Source organism: Canis lupus, chromosome 29 (assembly GCF_048164855.1).
Source record: "Canis lupus baileyi chromosome 29, mCanLup2.hap1, whole genome shotgun sequence".
In the NCBI taxonomy this organism is placed as follows: Eukaryota; Metazoa; Chordata; class Mammalia; order Carnivora; family Canidae; genus Canis; species Canis lupus.
In genome coordinates, this window is record NC_132866.1 from 7,271,143 (window position 1) to 7,288,114 (window position 16,972).

At 66.9% G+C, this 16,972-nt stretch overlaps 1 protein-coding gene across 1 annotated transcript in view; it reads right to left on the bottom strand.

Annotated features, from left to right (window-relative positions):
* The window catches only part of LHPP (phospholysine phosphohistidine inorganic pyrophosphate phosphatase), a 127,026-nt gene continuing 110,054 nt past the window's right edge, over positions 1 to 16,972 (bottom strand). The window contains exon 7 of the mRNA XM_072804967.1: positions 1 to 775. Coding sequence (XP_072661068.1) covers positions 679 to 775 — 97 coding nt within the window. The 3' untranslated portion in view covers positions 1 to 678. The remainder of the gene's footprint in view (positions 776 to 16,972) is intronic.

Genomic DNA, 16,972 nt, shown 5'->3' on the forward strand with positions numbered 1-16,972 from the left:
TCAGGTCAGGGCCGTTTATTTCACCAGAGGTCACCCTTGCACACGTCGGGCATGACACAGTCTGTCGAGTTAGGGCCCCGGAATCACCCTCCGCCTGCCGCCGGGTCGTCAGCGGCCCTGGGAGGTGCCCCAGCCTCTGGCTCCAGGGTGACTCCTGGGGTAGGAAGGGCAGCGGGCTGTCACCGTTGGGGGCGGGGGTAAGCGGCCACTCCGACTCTGGGTGGGGGCCAGGACGCGGGCAGGGGTGCTGGGCAGTCCCAGGGAGGCTGGCTCAGCCCGGGCTGCATGGGCGGTGCCACATGCCCCCACCTTCTCCAGGCCCGACTCTGTGCACAGAATGTCTGCTAGAGGGGCCGTGGGTGAGTGTCCCCGGGTCCAGTGAGGTGGGACAGGTACAGGAGCAGGTGCACCCGGAGAGGGCTCCCAGAGCACCTCCAGCCCACGCGCAGAGGGTGCTCCGAATCTGGGGGCACCCAGACAGGTCTGTCCCCTGCTCTGACTTCACGGGGGCAGGCCATCCCGGGGGGACCCGCTCCCCAGGCAGCTGCGGGGAAGCAGAGGTGCCAGCTGGTACCTTCTCCCTGTCGGTCCAGGGTCAAGGGCAGAGGGCAGGGCCATGGGTGGTCCGGGCACTGGGGCAGGGGCGGCATGAGGCCGGGGGCCGCCCCCCGAGGCTCATCACTTGTCCGCGTGCTGCAGCAGCAGGTCCACGGCCTGGGCCAGGTTGTCCACGTACCCGTCAGCCTTCACCTCCGGATGGCGCTCGTCGCTGGGCCTGGAGGGCAGGGCCACAGGTTAGCGGGTCCTGACCCACCGAAGCCTCCTCCCCCCCGCCCCCCCATCTAGCACAGGCCCGGCCTGCCCTCCGGAAAGCTCCAGGGCCTTCCGCGCCAGGTTAACGGATGGCCCCCTCCTCCCGCTCCCCGACCCGGCCTCCCCCCGCAGGGGCACGCACTTCCCTCCCGTTCCCTCTCCCAACCCCTTCCATCAGAGCTTGCTCGGAGCCCCACGCGAGTGACCACTGCCCCCTGCGCCATCTGTGCAGCCGGCAGAAATGTCATACTCTTGACGGTAGGGCCAGGAGCTTGACCCTGCTCTGAGTGCCTTCCTGCCCAAACCCCAGGGGTCACTGTCCTCTGAGGTCGCTCCCACACAAGAGCGGGGGCCTCCTGGCAAAGCAGCTCTCTGGCTGGGTGGGATCTGGGGACCCCGGACCTTCAGAGCCCCAGATGCTTCCTGACGTCTGGCTGGATGCTGAGCACAAGGGAAGTGAGACCAGGGCATCAATGCAAACACCTATGGGGTCCACAGGGGACCCCAAAATGGGTGCCCCAGGAAGGGAGGCTGCGAACTATAGTCCTGAAGTGGAGCAGGGCTCCAGGGGGGGACATGCGAGGGGAACTGTGAGAGGGCGGGAGTCCTTGCCGCAGGAGGGACCTGGGGTGGGCTCCTAGGGACATCCCGGAAGTCTTCAACAGCTGTAGGGAGGGTGGGACCTCGTCCCTGGGGCTGCGTGCAGCCTGGGTGCTGTGAGCTGGAGACTCAGGTCCGGGTCCAGAAGACCCCTCCCCACTGCTCATGGGCTGGAGTTGGTGGGGGTGGGGGAGCCGCCCCTCTGCAAGCTCACAGCCCTGAGGACCTGCTACTCGGATCACCCCAAGGTCTGACCCAAGCTCCCTGGGAAAGCATGAACCTGTGCCTTCCCAGCAGCCAGGCCACCACCTCGAAGCTCCCACCCTGGTTTGGAAGGAAGTGGTTGACAGTGGTTCTGACAACATCCTAAGAGCCAAGTCGGCCCTTTTGAAAGGTTTGGTTTTTGTTTTTTTTGGTTTTTTTTTTTAATTTATTTTTTATTGGTGTACGATTTACTAACATACAGAAAGGTTTGGTTTTTGCAAAGCGTTTTATCCTACAATGGTTGTCCTTTTGTTTTAAAGAGTCAGCCCAGTGGATCGAGGCCACCTGCCCCAGGCTGGGGCCCTGGGGGCAGGTCTGAGAGAGAGGAGGGCAGAGTGGACAACCTTACGGCCGAGGCCCCAAACCAGAGCCCTGGAGACACCACCAGGGGCTGAGTGCACGGGGACCCTGACCGCCACCCGCTGGGTCAGCGACTCGAGCGAGAGTAACTGTCGTGTCAGTGCAGCTCTTTGAGGGGACACCACCCGGCCACCGCGGGAACACAGCAGATGCGTGCTTGTCTATCAAAAGGTTGCATAGGAGGCGGCCACCTGAGCAAACGGTGCGTCGACACCTACTCACGACCCACCGGTTTCGCTCCTGGGTACGCACACAGCAAAAATGCACCAACACGTTCACCAGATGACACGCCCTGGAACGTGCCAAGCAGCTTTAGAGATGACAGCACGAAGGGGGAAGCACACGAGTGTCCGGGGAGGGAGAAGCACTGTGGTGTGAGCGCGCGTGAGAGCTTGGAGGGAAGGGCTCCAGCTCCGGCTCCGCCGAGGCGGGTGGGCCCCAGGAAGCCAGGCTCGGGGAGCCCCAGCTGGGTGACCCGCTCAGGGCAAGGTCAGGAATGGGCACAGCGCGGAGGCCGAAGACGGTTACTTCTCGGGGGCACGTGACCCGCGGCATTGGCTGGCACTGTTCTAGACCTTCACCTGGGTGGCGGTCACGGAGGGGAACGTGCACCACACTGGTCATTTCAGGGTGTTTTACGTGCAGACACACGTACGGGTATGGAACAAAACGTCACCTAGGACCTGACAAGCACGAGGCAGGCCTCTCCCACACTGTGGCCGTTCTCTGTGGCCCCCCAGGCCCAATCCTGCCCTCAAGCTGCTGCAGAAAGCAAGGACTATGCAGCACGGGGCCCCCAAGGCCTACCCAGCGCCTCCCTGGGCCTGCGCCACAGGCTTGCCGACCCCTGGCTCTGGCCACCTGCCACTTTTGTCCACCCAGGATGGCGCTCATGCCGCCGGCTGCCCGGGGCTTCCCTGGACAGGCCCTCCTGCGGGATGCTTCATCCCCGGAAGGCCAGCGCGCCCCCCTCAGGCCCGCCCAGTGTGCGTCAGGTGGGTGCTGCGGGCCATGCCCGCTGCAGGGTGCGCGACTCCCCCCCATCACTCAGGCCCCGGGGCGGGGAGGGGCGGGGATTCTTCTCTGAGCAGCTCGGAGCCCAGGGCTCAGCAAGGGGCGCGCAGGTGGGTGGGAGGGGTCCTCAGAGAGACGAGGCACCCAAACAGGCAGTAAACCCCACCCTGGCAAGCTGTCTGCCTCGGTTTCCCCACCTGTGCCCTGAGCAGAGGCGTGGCTCCACCTCACTCAGGTGACTTGGGCAAGGTCCTTGCACCTCTGTGCCTGGCGTCCCTGTCTCTAAACAAAGGTCGTAAGAGGACACCTGTGGGGGCTCCGGTGAGGAGCAAGCCGACACGCCAGGCCGGAGGTGCAGGTGCAGGTGCGGTGCAAGGCGGGGGGGGGGGGGGGGGGGGGGGCGGTTCTTGCCTCGATTACTGAGGACCCGGGAGCCGTCGGGGAGCGCGCCGGAGGCCAGGGCTGGGCTGGCAGGGAGATGTCGTGGCGGCCCGGCCTCGGGCCCTGACCTGGGTGCCCGTGTGACCAGGGGCACTGGAGCAAGAGGGGCAGGCAGGCTGGGCCCAGGCCCCCCGCGGGATGAACCCACAGCTCGAGGGAGTGGCCGGGGGAGGCCGGGGAGGCCGGGGAGGCTGGGGGAGGCCGGGCACCACCGCTCCCCTGCGCCCAGAGCCCTGGCCTCACCTCTTGCCCGGCCTGGGCCTGGGGTCTGGCGCCGCCCTGGATGTGCCCGTGGGGGCCTCCCTAGCTGTCCCTGGGGCCCAGCGGCCGCTCCAAAGCCCCACTTCGCCAACAGTGGAGGGGGGTACCCAGCCCTTCACTCTGCGGGGGTCATCGGGGCCGCGGGGACCGCCAGGCAGGCCTTGGGTTGTGCCCGTCCAGGCGCTGACCCCCCGGCCCAGCTCTGTGCCCCCAGTGCCCGTGGCCTCCCAGCTCTCACCCCAAAAACGCAAGGTCACCGTGACCGCCCCAGGGACCCAAACTTCTTAGAGCGAACCCCCCCCCCGGCTCATCATCCCAGTCCCCGGGCGGCTGGCCCGGGGCTCCCCCCCCTCGTCGGACATCCGCCCTGGGCCCCGGGGCCCCGCTTACCCTTCAGTCCAATGAACTGGACCCCGAGCGGGAACCAGAAATTTGCGGGTGAAAGCAGCCACTCGCGGCCTCCGCAGCAAACGGCCCCGACCGCGTACGCGGCTAATCACGCGTAATTACACAGCATTAAGTTCGAGAACCCGTTACAAGAAGGGACCGCGTTAGCAGCGGCCGGTGTTTGCCAACACGGGGAATCGCGGCCTCCTACGTCTTAATTACGTGGCGCTGCCGTGGGCTGTGGCTCTCCGGGGGCACCGGGTCTGGGCCGCCCGCCCCCCTCTGGGGCCCCCGCAGCGGCTCTGGCCAACTCGTGTCCTGCGGGGCCTAGAGACGCCGCAAAGATGAGCCCTGGGCCGCGGAGCGGGGAGGGCAATGGGACAGCCGGGCAGTGACGGCGGGGTGGGATCGCGGGACAGACGGATGCACACACACAGGGAGGGGAGGGAGGAGAAACTGAGTCAGACAGACACAGGCGGAGGGAGGGGGAGGAGAGAGCGAAACAGAAGGTGCTAGAGACGGGGAGGGAAGGAGGCGAGGACAGACGGGCGCAAGGGGGCCGAGAGACAGCGAGTGTGTGCGAGGTGGGGGCCGAGTGGGCAGCGCTAGGCCTCCTGGGTCCTGGTCACCCCCCTGCCCCTCCGTGACGTCGGGGGCCCCCTTCCCGGCACCCCGTGGGGCCCCCGTGGGCTCGCTGCTCGGCCCACCATGACCTGTCCCTACCTCCCTGAGCCTCAGCTTCCCCATCTGTACGGTGGGCACGTGACGCGGCCTCCGGGCTGCTCCGAGAACACCTGGTGCCCCCACCCCAGCCTGCCCTCTGCCCTCCGGGTCACAGGGCGACAGCTCTGAGGGCACTTACAGGGGACCTGTGGGGCCAGGGAAGCTTCCAGGAAACGGGACACGAAGCCTGGCCCCCGTCCCCCAGCCCCGGGTCCTCCCCGCCCTCCAGAGGCTGGCGTGGACGTCACCCTAACTAGGCAGGAGCACGCGGCCCTCAGACCCTGACCCACGATGGTGGCAGAGGCAGATTCCACAGGTGGCTGCCCTGCAGGGGGCCCAGGCGGTCGCCTCCGCTCCCCGGGGCCCCTCGGGTGGCACCTGGGGGTTGCTGGTGGGGCCCGGGTTGGGCGCGTGGGTCAGAGCAGCTTCCCCGATGCTCATCTGCCCCCACGTCTGCCCCTGCTGCGGCCGGACCCTGGGCAGGGTGGCCAGGCCCGTGCTCCTCCCCCAGCCGGCCCGGCGGCGTCTACACTGCGTCGGGGAGCGCTCTCCAGACCTGCTCCAGCTCCGACTCCTGTTCTCCCGCGGGCCTCACTCACTCGTCCCCACCTCCAGCAGCCCGAGCCCAGGGCCCAGCTGCCCCCTCCTGTGGGCACACGGCCCCTGTCCCCGACCGCGCCACCCCGGCAGGTGCTTGCCGACCTGGGCTGCTGGGGGGGGGGGGGGGGCGGCTTCCTGCCGGGGGTGGTCGCGGGGTGGTCAGCGCAGGCCGGGCCCGGGGCGCGCACCCAGGAAGTGTCGCCGGCGAGCGAGTGGACAAAGGCCCCCACCTGGCAGGGCGCCGCCTGCCCTGAGCTACTCCTCCGCCTCGTGCCCAGTGACAGGCAGAGAACAAGGCCCGTCTGTGCCCGGCCCGCGGGGCCTGACAGGGACAGTCTTTGTGCCGCAGAGAACGGCGGCCGGACCCGCCACGTCCTCGCCCGCCTGCTTCTCGTGCGGGGCCGCGGGGTGGCCTGTCCTCCGGGAGCTCCCGAGGGGCCGGCGCCACCGAGGCAGGCCCGCCCCCCGCCCCTGCTCCGCCCCACACGGGCTGGGGCACGCGTCCCTGTCCTCGATTGTTCTGGAAGCGCCAGGCGCTGGGGGCAGGCCGGCCAAATGAACTCAGGGACGCCAAGCAGGCCGTGCTGACGAAGTCAGAGGGCAGGACGGAGGGAGTCGCTCACGGGGCCAGAGGTGACAAGCCTGGGCCAAGGGCGTCTTCTCATCTGAGCCGCGGGGCCCCGACCCCGGGAGGCCGGAGTGTGGCCTCCTGCAAACGCTTCCACGTCCACCTGCTGGCCCAGGGCGCCGCGGGCCGAACGGCAGGCAGCTGGGAGCCAGAGGGGCGCGGACCTCGCGGCGGGGTGGCCGGGATCCGAGGGGCCGCTCCTACCCCGTCCCCGGGACCAGCACGGGACCCGGGTCCCGGATGCGGGGTGGATGGGACAGACGCCCGGGCCACCCCTGGGAAAACTCTGGGTCCTCTGCCAACAGAGAAGGGCGGCAGGAGCCCCTTCCCGAGTCAGCGCCTCCACTACCGGGGTCCCCCGGGACCCTCATCACCTTGCCCTCAAGGTCACCACGGACACAAGGGCCAGGTGCCCAGCAGTCATGGGCAGCAGTCATGGGCTGCCCTGTCCGCACCCCACCCCCACCCTGTGTCCCCCGTCACTTGTCCCCGGCCCCACCCTTGCCGACCCAGTGCCCGTAGACAGGGCCCTCGTGACCTTAACGTCGCATGGGGGGAAAATACCAAATAAAAGCCCAGGCCTCAAAGATTGCTGGGCCCCCCGGCCCTCTGGGGCGCAAGCTCCCAGGCCAGGAAAGGAGGTGGGGACATGTTCCTGCTGGCCAGCACCTCTGTTGGCGTCAGAGCTCCGCTTGGGTGGCGGCTGTACCCCCCGGCCTCCATCTCTGGCAGGCACCTGGGCCCCCCCTCATCTGGCCACCAGCTCCTCTGTAATGGGGGGGGAGATAACAGGTAACCCTCCCTTGGGGTCCCTGCCGGGGCCCCATGCAGGTCTGAACCACCTCCCACCACCTCCCCCCCCCAATGAACTTCCTTGCACCTCAGGTGACCAGGCCCCTCGGGAGCGGACAGCGGAGCCAGGGGCCCGACCTCGTGGGGGAGGCCTCGTGGGGGGAGCACAGGCTGGCAGTCTCCCCGCCCCTCCACCCCTGCTGGTCCAGGCAGGGCAGGGCCCCAACACCCACCCACTGGGAGACACACCCTCCCTACATCTGCACCTGTGGACTGTGGCGACTGGGGGTGGCACCCAGAATGGGGAGCGCCCTGCGGCTTCCTGGTGGTCCAGCCCTCACTGGACGTGGAGGCGAGCTGCGGCGAGGGGCAGGGCTGGGCTAACTGGACACCCCTTTCGTTCAGGTGGGTGGCGTCCCTGAGCTCAGAACGGCACCCTGGCTGCCCCACCGTCCAGCTGCGAAGCACCGGGAGGCTCTCCCAGCAGGAGGCACTTGCTGGACCCATCTCAGGGGCTCTGAGCCCTGGTGGGTAAACCGAGGCAGGGGAAGGCGGGCAGGCCCCGGAATGCAAACAAAGCTGGCCTGGCTTGGGGGATGGGTGAGCCGCAGATGCCACACCCCAAGGACCAGGGCACAAATGTGTGGCCTTTGAGGACCACACTGCACAGGGGCCCGAGAAGCGGGCACCACAACCCGTCATCCCAGAGACGACGACACGGACGCACGAGGGGAAGGCACGGGCCCAAAGTCGCGAGCAGGAAACGGCAGAGCTGGGACTGACCACACGTGTCTGGCTTTCTGGAAAAGTTAAACCCGCGCTCATGTTAGCGAGTCCTCCCCCGCACACGGGGCGGACTCGGCGTCCGTCTCACCAATGTGCCGAGAGGCCTCTGGATCCGCTCCAGGGCAGGGGGTACCCCAGGAGGTGCCTCCAGCATCAACAGATGCAGTGGGGACGGCACAGCGTTTGCGGAAAACCAACAAGGAAAATGAAAGAAAAGGGACAGGCGAGGCCACCTCTTCCCCGGGCCCCACAGTCCCCAGCACGGGGAGGGGGGGGCAGGGGGGTGCGGTCACCACGCACCCCAGCAGCCCGCCCCGGGGCCGCTCCGCCTGCAGGGAGGAGGCAGGGCTGTTTACGGTCGGTCTGGGCCCACTGGGGCCTTGTCACCCAGAACCCCCCACCCCGTCACCCCTGCCAGCTGCTTCCTGGGCGGCTCGCACGGCCGCTCACCTGCAGGTGCGCCCAGAATGGACGCGGGACACAGCCCCGCCCGCGGCTAAGGTGGCCGCCTCCAGGGGTCCCTCGGCACCCCGAGTCCTGCTGGGAGCCCCCCACAGCCTTTGCTCAGTCCACCTGCGCCCCGAGGCTGGACTTACAAGCCGGTGGCTCTGGACACTTCGGGTTGGGCCCATGTACCGTTTTTAAAACCAGAAGCTGGATGGGACACCTGGGTGGCGCAGTGGAGCTGGGACCCCTTTCCCAAGGAATAAGTAACCTCCTCCAGGAAGCCTTCCCGGAAGCCCTTCCTTGGCCCTCACCTCCGTCAGGTGCGTGCTCCATGGCACCCGTGCCGACCCCACCGGGGCACCCGTCTCTCTCCTGCAATTGCCTGGAGCTGTGTGATGCCCCCAGACTGTGGACTCCCTGAGGTCAGGGGCATCGCCTCATACTCCCGGCGTAAGGCCTCGGGTCCTCCGGAGACGGGAGCAGTCAGCAACGGTCCGAGCAGACAGGAGGTGGCCGCCTTCCTTCTGACCACCGGGGGCCGTGTGTCCGGCTCCCCCCGAGCCCGAGCGGCCGAGAGATCTAGGCGTGAGGCCCCGTGCGTCTTGTAGCGGAGGGTGACGGGCAGTCGGGCAGGCGTCTAGGGCCCAGGGCCCCGGCGGCCCGGCCTGCTCGCCCCTCCCCAGCCCTCCCGAGAGCCCAGGCCCCGACACGCGGGCCCACGTGCCCTCCGGGCGCCTCGCCTCCTTGAGGGAGCCCCACTGCTGGGTCCCCGGCACCTGAGCTCCCCCGTCCAGATGTCAAAGCCTGGAAGTGCCACCCCACGCCAGGGCCAACACCTGCCCGGCAGCAAGCTCCCCGCACGAGGCCGCGTCCTGAGAAAAGCCGCAGGTGCCAGAGTCCCGAGCGGAGGGCCAGTGACGGGTCTGGGCAGGACACCCGGCACCCCCTGCCATCCCGCTCCCACCGAGACCAGGTCCACCCTCCCTAACGGGGCCCAGGAGGGGGCCCTGGAGCCTGCCAACCCCCACCTGTAACCCCGCGGCTCTGGTGTTCACCCTGTCCCGTCCCCCAAGCCGCCTGTGCTGCTGCCTAGGTCACCTCACATGCCCGTGTCCCCCATGAGGCCCGACTCAAGGGACCGGGGTCTCCCCCCTCCCCGGGTCTCCAGGACCCATCGTACCCCCCGAATGGACACCTGCAAGGCCTCGGGGACTCGGGCCCGGGGAATCCAGTTGGGACCTTCCAGAACGGAGGCCTGGCTCTGCTGTGGGAAGGGTACCCCAGGGCGGGCAGCTCTGGCCACAGCGCCGCAGGGCACCCTGGGCACCCCGGGCACCCAAGTCAGGCGCCAGCAGCAAGCCACCACACGGCCCTGTGGCTCCCCCAGCCCGTGCAAACAGCAGGGGCGGCTTCTCCTGTCTTCCCTCACTTTGTTCCCAGAGACCCCAGGGTTCCTAACGACAACCAGATGCTTCCCACCCAGGCAGGGACCAGGCAGGCCTGGGGGGGGGGCGGGGGCTGCCAGACGGAGCACGTGGCATCCCTCCCACTGTCCCAGCCCACGGCTGTGCACCGGGCCGGCCTGCCCACTGTGTGACCTTGGCCAGACACCAGACCACCCGGAGCCCCCGGTCTGGGGCCAGGGAGACCCCCTCCTGGGGCTGCACTGGGGCGTCTGGAGACGCTGCAGCTGGCACAGGGCGGGGGCCCCGGCACATGTGCCATCCGGGTGGAGGGACACCCGGCAGGCCCTAGACTGGGGTGGGTCGAGCCCCTCGTGGGCGCCCTCTGGCCAGAGGGGAGGGGCCGGGTCCCCAGCGGCTCCTGGGACACTCCGGTGGGCTCCACGTCTGGAGAGCACATGCCATCTCTGGAGAAGGTGGTAGGTCCTGAGGGCCAAACACCTCGGGGGGCTCTTGACAGGACCCGGCCAGGCTGCCAGGGGTGGGCACAATGCTCCCGGCTTGGCAGGTGTTGAGCGTGACCATGGGGACCATATGCCTGGGCCTGGGGACAGGTGGCAGGGGCCACTCTGGGCTCCTGGGAGAGAGAAGGGGCGGCCACGGGGAGTCGCTGAGCCAGCCTGTGCCCCCCGCCTGCCCCTGGGGCCTACTCCTCCAAGCCCACAGGACTCGCTGTTCATAATATTATTCACAATAGTCACGGTCACCCAGAGCCGTCTCCCTCCAGGGACTCGGCGAGGGGCCTCGCACGCTTTAGTTCCTCTGGTTTCCACAGCGGCTCAACGCGTGGCTGCTACTGCCTCGCATCTTACGGCTGACAAAGTGGAGGCTCAGAGGGTGAGGGGCCTGCCCGGGGTCGCTGAGCCACTGCCCGAGCCCGAGGGCCTCGCCGGCCCGGCTGGAAGCACCTGCAGCGTGGCCTAGGCCTCACCAGGCGCCGGGCGGGCTGGGCGAGCAAGCAGCAGGCGGGCCCGCACCTAAAGGCCCCGCTCGGGCAGGGCCCGGGGCCCCTGGGGGCTGGCATCGGGCCTCCCGCAGAGGAACTCCTGACAGCTGCTCAGAATATTTTGATAAAAACATGTTGAACACCTGGTGTTTAGTTTAACACAATGGCCCGGCCCCTTGCAATATGCTCTCCAACGGCCAAATCCCCCGAGAAGTGTGCACGTGCCCCCACCCGGCCCGGCCTCCCCGAGAAAGCTGCCACACCCCTGCCCCCTTGGACGCTGGGCCTCAGGCTGGCAGGAGACCCCTGGCTAGCCCAGCGACCCTGGGCTTGCACACCCACGCTCTGGGTCCTCGTGAGGGGGCCCAGGAGAGAGGGAGGGTGCGGGCGGTGGTGCCCTCCCATGCTGGGGGCGGAGGGGCCACTGAGGCCTGGTGTCGCTTCCACCAGCACGCGCAGACCTAGCGGCTGGGCCAGCAGCTCTGGGTGTCGGAGTGCAGCTGCGGGGTGGGGGGTGTCGTGCTGGCTTCCTCAGGCGCCGATAAGCCCCCTCGATACATGAAGACAGAGGCTCGGGACGGGTGGTCACCGCCCGGTGCTCCGTGGCAGCTCGAGGCTCACCCCCGAACCCTGTCCGGGTCTGTTAGCCTGGGAGCAAAGTCTCCCGAGTCAGGGTGCCCCCTGCCGACGAGCCAGGCCGCGCCTCCCCGGGTGCTGCTCAGCGTCCAGAGGCGGGGAGTACAGCCTGGCCTCAAGTGCAGTGTCGCGACCCCACGGTCTCCGGGGGACGCACGTGGGACCTCATCTACCAGCCTTCGCCTACTTGGCGCGTGTTCCTCTTCCACGGGGTTAAAATGGGCACTTCACAAACCGGGTCCCCCACGGCCCCTGTGCACGTGCGAAGGTGCCCAGCGTCGGGGCCAGTACGAGCCCCCCCAGAATGGCCCGAGTGAAGGTCAGGGAGCGCTGGCAGGACGTGAGCAACAGGAACTCTCCCACGTGGCCCGCAGGAGGGCCCACCAGGCAGCCCTCTGGAAAAAACTGGTTTGGCGCAGTATCTCCTAAGGGGAAACGCGTGGAAACCACGTGTGTGACCCGGGATCCCGTCGTGTGCACCCACCCGGGGCACTGAGCCTTTGTTCCCCGAGAGACGGGGACAGAGACGTCCCATCAGCTCTGTTCATAAAGACCCCAAGCTAGGAACAGCCCCAGTGCCCACGAGCAGCAGAATGAATAAGTTGTGGTCCAGACAATGAAACATGGAACAACACGGATGAAGAGTTGGCTTTTTAAGGGTCTTGGGTACCGAGAAAGGCACACGGTGACGTTTCTCCAGGACAGCCAGAGGAAGTTAGACACACGGCTGAGAAACCACAGTGAAGAAGCGGGGAAGCACCTGTGCCACAGGCCTGGGAGCCAGAGCAAAACACGGCGGCTTTGAGCTCCCTGGCGGCCAAGGCAAAGAGGGGAGCCCTGGGGTTACACAGAAGCAGGTGATCGTTCAGAGGGGACACCTTCCTAGCGGCCGGGGCCAGCAAGGTCTTGTTCCTGCCCTCGGGAGGGCACAGTGAGGCTCCAGCACCCCGTCTGCAGAAACTCACAGGTCATCCTTCCCAGACGAACAGACTCCTGGCTTCTCACTCCGGGGAGCCTGTGACGTGGCGCCAAGGGGACAGTAAGGCCTGGGGCCCGGACTGGCTCCCCCTGTCCCGCTGGCTTCCCAGCACCCGGCACAGCACCTAGGTCATTGGATTGTTCAGCTCAGGTTTTTCCAAACTAGCTCCCACTTGCACGGAGAACCCCCTACCACCCGCCAGCCGCCCCTTGTTCAGGGAAGTCCCTTCTCTCTGGACTTAGGAGCCTCCACTCAGAACTGCTGACCCTCTGGCCCTCCCACCCTGTCGCCCATTCGTGGATGGATGTCTGATCTCAGGGGCCGACAGGAGACAGGCGGATACCGGCGGGGACAGGTGGTACAGGGGATGTGGGCACGGGGCTGGGAGGGGCGCCAGCGGAGGGATGCTGGCGCAGAGACGTGGAGGTCTTAGGAGCCAACAGGGTTCCGGAGCCCGTGTTGAATGAGACCCGTGCTGGGATATTACTGTTCAGCTCGGATCCTGCACTTCTCTGAAGATGCCCCCGGCGCGGGGTCACCGGTCACTCTCCTCCCCGGCAGCCTGGCCCAGGGTCTTCATGGAGGAAATGGGCTGAGCGGATCCACCTCCAGTGCCCGGGCCCCAGCCCACTCCAGAAGGCCCTCCAAAGGCCAACCTGGGGCCCTCACCTGGTGAGGACTGCTTCTAGCATTTTTTTAAAAAAAGATTTCATTTATTTGAGAGAGAGAGAGAGAGAGGAGAGAAGGAGTGGTGGAGGGGGGGAGAGAGAGAGGGAGAGAAGCAGACTCCCCGCTGAGCGGTGAGCCTGATGCAGGACTCGATCCCAGGACCCCGAGATCCTGACCTGAGCTGAAGGCAGATGCCCACGGACTGAGCCCCAGGTGCCCCAGGACTGCTTCCACCTAAGGAGGCCCCTGGCCCCGTAAATGAAATCCGGTGTGCCGGGCTCGTAGCACTGAACCGCACTCCGTCCTGCGCTCCCGAGCTCACGGCCTTCCCTGCCTCACCACCATCAGGAGCCGCCGCCGCGACAGCAGGGTGGCAGGAGGGACGGCACCCGCTTCCCGTGCCAGGCAGGGAGCTGAGCGCTGCCGGCCCGGCTCCCACCAGCCAGAGAGCTTGGAGTGCGAGCTCCTCGCTGCGGTCCTCACGGAGCTCGGGGGCCTGGCACAAGGCCTGGGGACAAGGGCCCCTTGCACACGGGCTCGGGACTTGCGTGGCCAGGGCCCGCATCCTGCCTGGGCAGGTGACGTCCCCCGCTGCTGCGGCACACAGATGTGAGGACTGAACAGGATGGGGGCCGCCGGCCCGCGAGGGGCCCCGAGGTGAGCGGTCAGGTGAGGCCAGAGGCAGCGGTGCTGACGGCCCTCACAGCCCGGAAGCCAGGCAGCGGGAAAAGCCCAGATCACCCCGAGTGGCCATCAAGAAACCCTTCAGAGGGGCTGCTCTTCCACTTCCCACCAGCACCCGGACTCGTGAGGACTGTCCCCTGCGGGGTGGGGCTCACCTGCCGCAGCCCTGACTCTGGGCCGCCCCCCATCCTCCTGCACGTGATCCTGCTGCAGCCACGTGGCGGCTCCGTTTGTCCTTACGCATCATGCCCGGGACGCAGACACGGTCCCCTCTGCCACCCTCCCTCCCCCCTGGCGGATGCTCAGCTGTCGGCGCTTCTGATGGGGGTCATCCGGGGAGGACGTGGAGGAATATAAAATGAATTATGGTCTTTAACCCCATTCCTGGAAATCTTTCCTGAAGATTTAATTCTAGAGAGACCTCATACAGAGTCTGGCATGTGCAGTCTTCAGTAAAAGTTTGCTGAATCGAGGGAAAAAAGTACTTTCAGAGACGTTTGTGACAGTGCTACTCGGAACAGAAAAGGCACCAGTCCAAACGCCCAGCCGTGGGGGAGGACTGAAGCCTCACGCAAAGCACGCCAGCGCTCTGAAGCGGGCCGGGGCCAGGGGGCGGGGGCAGGGGCAGGGGCTGCTGCACCCATGCCCACGGTGCAGGAGGGGGCCGGCCGGAACCCCGAGACGGACAGCCGTCTAGGCGGGGAGGGATGAGAGACAGAACCTTTGGTCTTCCAAGCTCCGCTGGAGGCTGCAGTGATGCCGTCTCAATAACGCACATAATAATGACAACGGTTTCTCGGTTCATCTCGCCACGGCTTCACCCGAGGTATTAGCAAGGCTGCAAAGTCGAGGTTAGATTATGCTTCAGCCCAGACAGACGCGAGAGGCCCAGCAACCCCGCCGGGGCCCGGGGCTCACCAGCCATGGGGACGACAGTCCAGGCCAGCCGTCCCGGGGGCCAAACACTGAGCCGGGCACCACCAAAGTCACCTGCTCTGCAGACGGTATCAGTTCGTTACAGGGCAGGGGCCTGGCCAGGTGCACCAAGGTGACCCCGGGGACGGGTGGCACCAGCCACGTCAAACGCACCACGGACCACCACCCTGGACTGGTCCTCCCCTGGCCCCTCTGCCCGGGTGGCCAACCATCGGGTGTCAGGCCCAAACCCACCCCCTGCAGGACGGAGAGTCCCAGAGCTCTGCCCAGCATATCCACGGCGGCACCTCATTCATATCCACCCAGACTTCATGTCTCATCCCCCAGAGAGAAGGACATGGGGACGGGGCGGGGGGTCAGCTTCAGGTCGTGCAGCCAGCGTGCAGCAGGGTGGGACTTGGACCCCGGTTCTGACTTCAGTACCAGCACCTTCCCTGGATCTACTGGATGAAGCACGACCAGAGGGAAAAGCAAACGAGCCCCAAACCCAAAAGCTGGGGGCACTTCTGGGCACGACCCCTCCTTCCTCCAGTGAGGGAATGGAGGCCCAGGAAGGAACAGATGTGGGCCCGAGATGGCCCGGCCACACTGCACCCTAGATGACGAGTGTCAGTGTGGCTCTGGGCACCCAGGCTGTCTGCCTGCCACCCACATGGCCCCAGCAGAAGGGGTCCCTGGGGCCGGGGGCCTCAGTGCCTCCGTAAGGACGGGGAAACCGAGGGCCTCGAGTGACCCAGCAAGGAGGCCGGTGCCCCTCCCCCTATTTACTTAGCACCTTCCACCCGGGCCAGGTTCCCCGAAACGCTGACGGACGCCACCTCATTCATCACAGTCCAGACGGCACCTCATAAATGGTCAAAGCCGCCCGGCGAGGGGGCCGTTCGCTCCGGGCCTCGGGGACGCCAGGCCGCCGGGACGGCGCACCCCACAGTGGGCCGATTGTGCGCGCAGGGTCCCCGGCCAGGCTGCCTGGCTCCTGGCCGCCCGCCGTGCCCTGGACGATTCCTAGACGGAATCTTGTTTTCATCGCTTCCGTCTCCAGCAGGCAGACGAGCTGCTCCTCCGGAGCGCTGGCTCAACACGGCTCCGATCCTCCTCAGACCCTGCGCGCGCCCCACGGGATACAGGGCAGCCATACACCAGCCCCAAACAAGCCTGCCCTGCAGCCCCCGGAAAGGCCTGGAAGCAGCTCCGCAGAGGCCCGTCCATCACGGTGGGCTGTAGGTGGGGACGGGGACGACGGCGGCCTCTGGCTGCCCTGACTCGGTGATCCTCAGGGGGGCGCTGTCCTGTCTGCAGAGGGGGAAACTGAGTCCTGGAAGAGGAGGGGAACCGGGACACGGCAGCCGTGTAGGCTCAGGACCAGGGTTTGCCCCGAGTTCCGGGAATGGCCCGGTGACACGACTTGCCCCTCATAGCCTCGCAGAGCCTGTTCCCCACCAGCGGCTTCCGGGGCTCAAGCCCTAGTTCAGTGTATTTGGGGGGCTCGGGCACACCAGGGTTCCAGAACCGGCCAGGGCCCGTCTGGTGACGGGCAGGAGGGGGGAAGCAGGACCGGCCTCCCGGGGTGCGGTGTGGGCTGCGGTCCAGCGGGAGGCAGGGCCCAGCAGGCCTGCGATGCCGTCCCTTCCCGGTGCCGGGGACGGGGCCCGGCAGGTGCAGGAACACCTCCCCTCACGGCCCCGGCCCGGGCGCACGCCGGGACCACACTGTTCCATCCTGTTCCAGCGCTGAGCACCAGGTGAGGCCCGGCTCGCTGGCCCCTCACCCCCGCCCCTGCCCCCAGAGGCTTCTATTCACTTGTTCTCTAGATAAGCTTGAGGAGTAACTTGTCGGTGTGTCTGTGTCCCGAGGCGGGGGAAGGAGAGAGCCGCATAAACGGCCGGGCTGGGGTCTTACGTTGTCCCCCAACCAAGTCCTTCAGCAGGCGAAGCCCAATTTCCTCCTCGCAGCCCTGGAAAAGGACTGGGAAGTGCTCTCAGCTCCCCGTCGGGGTGGCCCGAGAGCCACAGGAGATGAGGACACTGGTTCTCAAAGCCCCGGCTCCTGGGGCGTAGCTGGGGGGCTGAGAACCGCCACCTGGGGCCCAAGCTCAGGCCGGACCTGGAGGGAGACTCGCAGCTCCACAGCGATGCTTATGCTACGAGAGAAGAGTCCCCAACCCTCACCTACGCGCCCACCTTGAGAAACCAGAAAGAGTAGAGCAAACCAAAGCCAAGGCAAACAGAGTTCATAAAAGGTCAGAGCAGAAGGCAATGAACTGAAAACAGAGAAACAACAGAACGTCCCTGAAACAAGCAGCTGGTTCTTTGAAAAGACCGCCTGGAAATGCTGATGCCCGAACCCTACCCCAGAGGTCTTTTCAGTCGGTTGGTCCGGGGTGCGGCCTGCGGGCTGGTCTAGCCCCTCACCAGGTGCTTCGGATGGGCACCCCGGGCGGAGACCCCCTCGCTCCCAGGGGCAGACCACTCGAGGGCTGGCTTGCAGGAACAGAGCAGGTTCCACGCCTGGCTGTGTGGTCTTGGGCAGGTCGCCTCCCCCAT